At 42.3% G+C, this 10,733-nt stretch overlaps 1 protein-coding gene across 1 annotated transcript; it reads left to right on the top strand.

Moving 5' to 3' along the window:
• Positions 1-500: 500 nt before the first annotated feature.
• LOC132607924 (uncharacterized) lies at positions 501-980 on the top strand. Its single transcript, XM_060322006.1, has one exon. The coding sequence runs from the start codon at positions 501-503 to the stop codon at positions 978-980; it is 480 nt and encodes a 159-aa protein (XP_060177989.1).
• The last annotated feature ends 9,753 nt before the right edge of the window (positions 981-10,733 follow it).

A 10,733-nucleotide genomic window follows, 5' to 3' on the forward strand; every position in this document is an offset into this window, starting at 1 on the left:
ACCAATGCCATGAGGGTACATATCAAGAGGGTCCCCCTTAGCAAAACCTTGGACAGTAAATGCGTGATCTTTCTAGAGAACAACATCTTGCTAAGAAAGGAGGACTTCCTAGTGATATTATTCCAAACCCGAAGAATGGTGGTGGTGTGGAACATATTTTTTCTATTAGCACGAGGAGAAATAAAATATTTCAAAGTGCTGACAAGAAGGTGGTTGATCAAGATCCAATTAATGAGGAAAAAAAGGTGCAGCCTGATGTGCCTATTGTGGATAATAAGGTTCGTGGTGAAGAAAAAGTTGTTGATATTCCATAGGTTGCTGCTGATACAAAGAAACAGACGATAAAAGGGGATCTTCGCCATTTGACTAAGATGTACAAAGCAAAACCTCCCTTTCCTCAGAGGTTGGCCAAGAAGAATGATGATGCTAAGTGTCAAAAGTTCTATGATCAGTTGAAGTAGTTAAAGGTGAATTTTTCATTCTTAGATGTTGTGAAAGAGATGACCGGATTTGCTAAATTTGTGAAAGACCTGCTTACGACGAAAAGGTTTGTTCAACAAGAGACAGTGAATTTAACTCACCGCATGAGTTCAATTATTGCTTCCACCACAGTTCAGAAGAAGGGAGATCTAGAGGAATTTACCATTCCGTGTGATATTTATCTTCATGTATTCGCTGGTGCTCTGTGTGATAATGGGGCGAGTATCAATCTAATGCCCCATGCTATTTTCAAGCAATTTGGATTGAGAATGCCTAGACCGACTTCTATGCGATTACAAATGGCGGACAGATCCATCAAGAAGCCAGCTGGGGTTATAGATGCTGTGTTAGTACAAGTGGGTAAGTTCATGTTGCCTGCTGATTTCATTATTCCGGATTGTGCGGTTGACAAATATATTTCCATCATCTTGGGAAGACATTCCTTGCCACGGGCAGAGCGCTTATGGACTCTGAAAAGAATGAAATTAAGTTCCGAGTAAATGGTGAAGAGGCGACTTTCCAAGCAAGTAAGGGGATGAAGTTGCCAAGTGCTTATGAGAGTATCTCGGTTATTGATTCGTTTGACGGGATTAATGATGCCGTCGAACATAAAATGGAAGAAGAAAGTTTAGGAAAATCTCTTGCTGCTATTCTGGAAATTTTAGGAGAAGCTCTTGCTGTTATTCTGGTAAACTTTGATGCTTATGATATGAAGGGCTACGTGGAAACTATAAATGCGCTTGAGGGTCTGGGTTCTACCTCCCAAGAAAGCTTGATATTCACCTTACAAATAGAAATACTCCACCAGCTAAGCCTTTTATTGTTTAGCCACCAAAGCTTGAGCTTAAGCAGCTCCCAGCATACTTGAGGTATGCGTTCCTTAGTCCGAACAAGACATTTCCAATGATTGTTTCAGTATTACTGACTGAGGAACAGATTGAGTGATTAGTGGAGATTTTGCACGAGTATAGGCGTGCTATTGGTTGGACCATAACCGATATTCGGGGTATTCCTTTTGGTATTTGTGAGAATAAAATTCAACTATAGGAGGACAACAAGCCGAGTGTTGAACATCAGCGGAGATTGAACCAAAACATGCAAGAGGTCGTGAAAAAGGAGATCATAAAGTGGTTAGATGCTGGGGTAGTGTACTCGATTGCAGACACCAAGTGGGTGAGTCTTGTTCAATGTGTTCCAAAGAAAGGAGGTATCACTGTGGTGCCTAATGCAAAGAATGAGTTGATTCCCACTCGTACAGTTACTGGATGGCGTGTTTGCATAGATTATAAGAAGTTGAATTCAGCCACGTGTAAAGAACACTTTCCCATGCCTTTCATTGATCAGATGCTTGATAGGCTAGCTGGGAGGTCTTACTATTGTTTCTTAGATGGGTACTCTGGCTACAATCAGATTAACATTGCCTCGGATGATCAAGAGAAGATGACTTTCACTTGTCCTTATGGGACGTTTGCGTTCGGCCGAATGCCCTTTGGGTTGTGTAGTGCACCAACAACTTTTCAGAGTTGCATGATGTCAATCTTTTCTGACATGGTAGAATATTTCTTGGAGTTGTTCATGGATGATTTCTTTATTGTGGGTGATTCGTTTGACGATTGTCTCGACCATCTGGGTCAAGTGCGGAAAAGATGTGAAGAGACAAATCTTGTGCTAAATTGGGAGAAGTGCCACTTTATGGTGAAGGAAGGGATTGACCTCGGTCACAAAATCTCTGAAAAGGGAATTGAGGTCGATCGAGCAAAGATAGATGTAATTGCAAAACTTCCTCCACCCATCTCAGTCAAAGGGGTCCGGAGTTTCTTGGGATATGCTAGGTTCTATAGGTGCTTCATCAAAGATTTCTCCAAGATTGCAAACTCAATGTGCAAGCTCTTGAAAAAGAGGCTAAGTTAAGGTATTTTGATGAATTGAAGGAGTCTTACTTCTGCTCCTGTTATTGTTACTCCTGATTGGTCCCTGCCTTTTGAGTTGATGTGTGATGCGAGTGGTTTTGTGATTGGTGCTGTGCTTGGCCAGAGGCATAATAAAATTATGCACCCGATCTACTATACTAGTAGGACTCCTAATGCGGCGCAGATGAACTACACAGTGACTGAGCAAGAGCTGCTTGCTATAGTATATGCTTTTGAGAATTTTAGATCTTTTTTGTTGGGGTCCAAGGTTGGAAAATAAAGAAGCTAAGACACAATTGTTTCATTGGGCTCTTTTGTTGCAAGAGTTCATTTTGAGGTGAAAGATCGAAAAGGGTTCAAAAATCAGGTTGCTGATCATCTCTCTAGGCTTGAGGAAACTGGGGTTCGCAGAAGAACTTGTTATTGATTATGCTTTTCCGGATGAGCAAGTTCTAGCCATGTCTATGCAAGTGGCACCTTGTTATGTGGATTTGGTTAATTGCTTGGTAACTGGTGTTATTCCTGACGAGATCAAATCTTACCAGAAAAAGAAGTTTTTGGAGATTCTGAAGGCTTGCGTTGATACTATTGGGATGAACCATACTTTTTCAGAACTTACGCTGATAACATTATTCGGCGTTATGTTCCAGAGAGTGAGGTGTTGGAGATTCTGAAGGCTTGCCACGACTCTCCCGTTGGGGGACATCACAGTGGTACGAGGACTGGTGCGAAGGTCCTCGAATGTGTTTACTATTGGCCTACTCTCTTTCATGATGCTAATTTGATGGTACAGTTGTGTAATCAGTGCCAACGACAGGGGAATATTGGTAAGAGGCAAGAGTTTCCTATGAACTTTGTGATGGAAGTTGATGTGTTCGATGTCTAGGGGATTGATTTTATGGGGCCCTTTGTGAGCTCTTGTGGCATGAAGTACATCTTGCTGGCTATTTACTATGTTTCTAAATGGGTAGAAGCGGTGGCTTTATCTAATAATGAAGCCAAGAGTGTCATGGGATTCTTGAAAAAAGGACAGTTACTCGTTTTGGTACCCCACGGGCGATAATCAGTGATGGTGGTTCTCACTTTTGCAATAGAGCCTTTGCGGGATAGATGGAGAAGTATGGAGTCAAGCATAGGGTGGCAACCCCGTATCATCCTCATACAAGTGGGCAAGTTGAAGTCTCTAATCGGGAGATTAAGTGTATTTTGGCTAAATTGGTGAATGCAAACAGAAGTGACTGAGCTCGCAAGCTCGATGATGCTCTATGGGCTTACCAGATTGCTTTCAAGACTCCGATTAGGACTATGCCTTTCAAGCTAGTTTTTGGTAAAGCATGTCACCTGCCAGTTAACTTGAATATAAGGCCATGTGGGCATTGATGAAATTGAACATGAATTAGGAAGAAACGACCAAACTCAGGTTGTTTTAACTCAATGAGATGGATGAGTTCAGCTGTCAGGCTTACGAAAGTGCAGCATTATACAATGAGAGGATAAAGTAGTATCATGACAAGAAAATCCTGAAGCGGGAATTTTACAAGGGTGATCCTGTCCTGCTATTTAATTCTAGATTGAAGCTGCTGCCAGGCAAATTAAAATCCAGGTGGTCAGGTCCTTTTAAAGTGGTAAGTGTTTCACCTCATGGAACGATTGAATTAAAGTCCGAAGATGGAACTCGGAAGCAATACCATGGTTGCATTGAGGGGGATAGAATTATCGATCGATACCGATTAAAGCATATGGGAACCAATCCTGACCCAGAGTAAAAATGGGCACCATTGTTGTGCTGCGACGTTAAATCAGGCGTTTCTTGGGAGGCAACCCAAGTTTAAATTTCTTTACTTTTGTTTTTTTATAGGTCTAGTCTTCGAACTGTTTAAAGGGTACTAAGTGCGCAGGAACTGAAACTCAGAAAACTAGCAAAGTGACAATAGAGCACAAAGACGGACCGTCGACATATCGACGGACCGTCAGTGTTTAAAGACGGTTTGTAGAGTTGGTAATCTTAGAGTTAGCAGTTGCTACTCTACAGGTATGTCAGTCGACGAGTAAGTCGACGGACCGTCGACACGTTGACGACACCGTCAATGTGCAAAGACGGTCTGCCTTTTTACTCATCAACAGGTGAATTTTTCTTTTTTAATTTTTACAGTCGTTTTTACGCAAAGACGAGTCATCGACATGTCGACGACTCGCCCAAAAAAAAAGGTTTAGCAGAAGTTGCGTCTTTTATAAAACTAACGGGTAGAATTCTATTTTTTTTAAAACACCCAACAGTCCGCCTTTCACTCTGCCTCAACTTCTCCACTTTTCCATAATTCCCTCCTATTAATTCTTCCATAATCCTTCACCCATTAAAATCCCCAAAACCCTTCCTTCACTACCACTGCAATCCCCAACACCAAATGATTTTTTCTCTCAAATATTTTGGTAGTTTTACTCAAGTATTCTTCTAGTCCTTCTCGTAATCAGGTATGTAAAGTAGAATTCGACCTTTTTCTTAGTTTTGATTGGTGAAATCTGTTCGAAAATTGCAAAAACAAAACACACCTAGGGTTCCTAACTTGATGTATATATAGAATGGGAGCTAGGTTTGTGCATATACCATGATTAATTAAGTTGGGTTGTGTTAATTGGGTTGGGGGTATGATATATGTGATGTTGAATGCAAAGGGTAGAAATCATGACCTAGGGTGTGTACTTGTTGAATGAAATTCATGCTTAAACTTGAAATATTTTGAAATTGTTGGATGGGGGAAGGGAATTTGGTATGTCTGCTATTAGTAGGACTCGTGGGGAAGAGAATATTGTACCCGTATTGAGTCAGCGGGCATTTTGATCCACAATTTGTGTTGATTCATTATGCCCTCCAATGGCTCGTAAAAGTGAGAATTCTGATAAACATGCAATTTGAGGAGTGAAGTCTGAGTAGCTCTAACGGGTTAGAGGGTATTTCGATTAAATTTTTTAGTTTGATATTGTTATACCCACCAAACAAAACCCGAGAAATTACTAAAGGTCAAAATGGTAAAAAATGAGGGTGAAGTCTGAATAACCCGAAGCCCCAAAACCCCAAAACCCCAATTTTGCAAAATAAATGAATAAGTGTTCTATGAATGATTGGCTTTAAATTGCATGAAAAACGAACCTGCAAACTTATAGTTTCTACTGCTAGGGCCGTGAACATGTCGACGGCACCGTCGAGCTGTTCGACGGTCCGTCGAAGCACATCGACGGTCCGTCGAAGCACATCGACGGTCTGTAGGTCCAAACTTCATAGAACTGAGTATACTTTTTTTTTTTCTCTTTTGAGTTTGATTTCACTTGTACAAGTTGACTAGGTTTTCGTTTTGATAATTACAGGCATGGCGCACCCAAGTTGACTACTATATGAGGGGGTGTTTCAAGGCAATCTCAAAGAACAACGAGAAGAAAGAGGCCAGTGGTGAGCCCACACTGCGAGATGAAGCCTCGGATGATGAGCTCGAGGTTATACCCGAGAGGAAGAATAGGGCTGCCGTTCCCGTTTGGAATAGGCAGGTCACTGTTGTTACACCTTGGAAAATCCCCCGTACATGTACAGTGAATAGGCTAACAGAGGACATAGCATATGCGATGTTTTGACGAGTAAGAAAGAGTATTAGATGACCCTAAACGAGAACTCAAAAAAAAAAAAAAACATAAGAGGCAGGGAGAGAAAGTTGTTAAGGAAAGCAAAGCCACATATTGTGTATTGGATAAGAATTTTGAGCAACAAGTTTATGATGGCATAATGATGTCTTAGAGACGAGTAATAACGCCCCTAAGATTGATATTGAGATGTTAAACAAGTGCCAAGAAGATTCCATAAGGATGTCAGATCAAACGAGACGACGAGAACGAAAACGGAATCACTGGGCATTATACGGCCCAACCTACGGACCGTATAAATTGTACCAGCCGTATGTTGAACCGCATAATTGGCCAAGAAGGCCACCAGCTACTGGACCAAACATACGGCCATATATACGGTTCGTATAAATAGTACGAACCGTATGTTTGGTCCGTATAACATGGTCGTCCAGCTTTTTAATTTAAGGGACCTCTTTCATTTCATTTTCATTTCACTCTCACTCAACACTTCAAGAAACATCTAGAACCCTCTCTACTCTTCAACTACAAGAGAAATCAAAGGAAAACCAAGATCAACAACATCAAATTCATGAAAACAAAAGTGTGAAACCTAACTAAAGTTCATCTTCCTCAAAGAAAACCAAAAGAGGTGAGATAGGGTTTTGGTGCTAGAGGAGAAACTCCACTCAAGACTTGTTCAACCATCATCTAAGGTAAGTTTCATGATCATCTCATGTTGTTTAAGGTATTGGAAGGTTAAGATACCTGAATTGTAGAAAAGCATAGCAAATGGGTCATAAATGAGTAAATAGTGCCATGGGTGAATGGTAGTTGTATTGAATCATGAATGTTAATGAGTTATAAGTATAAATGTGGAGAAATTGGAGAGAAATGGTGAATTGTGGTTAATGTATATGAATGACGATTGTTGATTGCGATATTGTGAATGTTGTTGTGAATGCTTGAGAGTTGATATAGAAGGTGGGAAAAGTAGTATAAACAAAGGAAACGCTGCCCAAATTTCTCTAGAATTAGTAACGCGTTCTTATAGTCGATTAACTAACGTTAGTACGAATTCTCTCTTGAAGGTAGAGGCGTGATATCGAAGGAGAGCAAGTGAACCCTAGATTTGTTAGACGATAAAGGTATGTAAGGTTTATCTTTTCTTTCAAAAGGCATGAATCCTTCAAGTCTTATATAACCCTTCTCAAAACGAAGCTTACGAGTCCTTCTATATATATTGAACTACATATGAATATGATGGTAATGATAATGAGCTAGAGTATAGCGATTCAAGAAGTTGTGGTATGATGTTATCTTTGTTAACACTCGCGTTATGCTCTATTTCCTTCAAGGCGAGGCACGATATTCATAAACGTTCATAATGTAATCGGGGGTTTACGACCTTACGTCACCCCGATATAGTGTGATTGCTCTTAAAGCCTAACGTATGCTCTTAATGCTAATGTATGATATGTCCATAGGATAATGCTATGTAATGAGATGTTTAAGAGTGATGTGTTATGATTGATTTCCTGATGATATAATTCCACCGCGCCACGATGGCCGGGCATGTCACTGCTAGGGTGGGCTGCATATGATTCCACCGTGCTTAGATGGCCGGGTATGTCACCGCTAAGGCGGGCTGCGATGTTACACCGAGCTTATAGGGCCGGGCATGATCACCACTAGTGGGCGGCATATGATGGTTACCCGAACGCGGGTTAACGACGAGGACTATGATGAGATGATTTATGTGATGTGAAGACATGTATACTATGATTATGTAAAATGTGATATATGTAAGTAATGTGATTGCCTATGATACTTGTGCAGGTTATATCTTTGTCTCATGACTCATGATATTCCTATTATGTTTATCTCCTTCTTGCCTTACATACTCAGTACAATGTTCGTACTGACATCCGTTTTCTTTGGACGCTGTGTTCATGCCCACAGGTAGATAGGGAGGCGAGCTTGAGCCAGACCCGTAGGAGCTGTTAGCCGATTGAAAGCACTCCTTTGTTCCGGAGGTGCTTAATTAGTATTTTGTGTATATTTGTATATATTGGGCTTGACGGGGTCCTATCCCGTCTATGGGTTTTGTATTCCAGTAGAGGCTCGTAGATACACGATGCGAGTTATGTGGTCTCACAAGGTTACTATGATGTATATGTATAAAACCTTTATTTTGATAGCCTAAAGGCTTATGCATATAAAGGTATTATGTTTTGACTTGAATGGTGATTTTCTTATAACTTGAGGATAAAATTGGTAAAAGAGTATAAAATGACATGATAAGGAATAAAACGAGCTGTGCTTGGTGGTTAGCTCCGGGTACCCGTCGCGGCCCTAGTTGGGTCATGAAAACTGTACCGGCTCCTATACCACCTAGTTCCTCCTAGTCTAACGAGGAGGGATTTTCTGCGTCTGGGTCCGGTGATGGAACCGAGGATGAGGGTTCGTTGGCTGCTTCTGGAGATGCCCCACCTGCCTTGCAACCACAGTCTCCCGAGGATGCTGCTCTGTCCGCCTAAGAACCTTCTAAATTCTCGACCCGTCGGAACTCACAGCCTGATGATGGTGATGATGATGATGATGATGATGAGGCTAGGGCTTTGGAAATCATAAGTAAGAGACTTGAGGACCGTTTTATAGTTGAGGGTTCCAGGGAGCCTTTTGAGTATGGCTTTGCCCTAAAAGATGACGACAACCAGCTTGAAAACCGCGCATTAAATGAACAGCGACAAATCAGTTTTGAGGGGCTCGAGATATTACCCAGGGCCAGAGGGCTTATTCGCCATTATCATCTTGGGTTTATGTAGAAGATGCCTGGGGATTATTGTCTGGTTTTGGTGCGTGAGGTCTATGTTGCATATGGTGCCTTGATAAAGAAAGTCAAAAAGAGGCACCAGAAGCTGTATGAGTTGGAGCCACTGAGAGAGGTCGAGATCCGAGAAGTGAGTGTTGATATATCTGTCCAGGCCATCAACAAAGTATATTTCGGCTATAATTATATCGCTTCGAGGCAGACAATTGAGTTGGCTGACAAGTTAAAGAGAATCAAGGAACAGTCCGTCAGAGACTGGGTGGCGACAGTTATTAGTCATCCGAGCATGAGGGTTAAGTGTACTAACTTGGCAAATCGGATAGTGAAGAGGTGGTTGAATTTAGAGGAATCATTTTGGTGGAGCATGGTGCAGTTGCGGCTTCTCCCGGTTGATGTCGCGGTACCCGATTGATTTCAGAGCATTAGCAAGTGCTGAGATCCAGTTGAGGGCTTCCCAGCCCAACATTTCACTAGTATATCCGTGCCTGATTACAGAGCTGATTCGAAGAGCACGTGTTCGTTTTATACCTGACATCGACCATCGAATTATAGCCTCGTCGACCTATTCTGTGGAGAAGAGCAAGAAAGAGGCCGTCGGAGATGGCCAGGGAGAAGAGGACGGGTTCCCAGTTGCACTTGGAGGGGTGACTATGCCTGAGGAGTTAATTTATTCAAGAGCCATGGGTGACTCTATGGTGGAGTTACCCGCCACTACTGCCCTTATTACTGAGACTATCCAGACTGCAGATCTTGAGACTCCAGCTACTGATACTGTTGATGCTTTAGTTGAGACTCTGACTGTTGTTACTGAGCTACAAACTTCGGCTCCCCTAGGCCAGCGGGTCCCACAGCACAGCCTCAGGGTACAACCAGAGTTGTTGACCCTTATGCCTTCTCGATAGAGAACTTCAGAAAATTTGCGAAGCAGGCGGCTACAGCGGATCAAAAGTCGAAGGTTATAGTGGCCCAGCTCGATGAGTTTGTGTGTGAGAGAGTGAGTGCTATTATAGAGCCCGTGAGGTCGACACTGTGTCAACTCGACTGGACGGTTTTGAGATGAGATTGATAGAATTAGAGATGGCCCGCCCGACCACTTCCCCTGATGCTTTGAGGGAAAAGTTAGAGCAGCTTAAGGCTGATGTTTTGTTGTTGAAGGCTCGTGACCCGAGCCTAGTAGCATCCCCACAATATGCTGCGGTAGAGATAGACGAGGAGCTTCCAGTAGTGCAGTTAGTTACGCCTACTGCTGCGGCTGGTCGGGGAAAGAGGAAGAGAGTAGCTTTTGATGAGGAGGCAGAGATAGAGGAGGGGAAAGTTAGTACTCGCCCGAGGGGTCCGAGTATAGAGGAGCAGTAGGTGGAGGAGGCCATTAGGAAATTTCTTAGGGAGAATATTTTTTTTGGGACTGCGGGGTGGAGTGCCATTGCTACCGCCCCTTCCTACTCCGATGCCAGTGCTTACTGGTACTACTATTGCTGCTGCTGCCTGATGCCTCGCAGACCGATGCGTTGCGAGATAGGCGGCGCGCTTAGTGCGCCGCAGGTATTCCTACTCCCTTGTTTTACTTTTACTACATTAGGGACATGCAGATTTTTGTAGTTGAGGGTGGGAGTATTTGGCTTGATTATAGTGTATATATGTGTTTAGGACCCCCTTGGCTTTTCTTTACCATGGTTCTTTTCCCGAGGGGTTTATTTTTTGTTGAACCTGGAATGTTTAGGTCGTGTTTAGATAAAATAGAGTAATTTTGACTTATGTGGTGGTGGTTTGATTAGCTTAAGGCAATCTTATGATGATTTGGTTAAAAGAACTCACCTCCGATTTTTTTTTGAAAACGGGGACTTGGTTGTTTAATTGACATGCATGCTTCTTTGGGTGACATTTAGATTATTGAGTTACCT

The sequence above is a fragment of the Lycium barbarum genome, chromosome 8, assembly GCF_019175385.1.
Source record: "Lycium barbarum isolate Lr01 chromosome 8, ASM1917538v2, whole genome shotgun sequence".
Lineage (NCBI taxonomy): Eukaryota > Viridiplantae > Streptophyta > Magnoliopsida > Solanales > Solanaceae > Lycium > Lycium barbarum.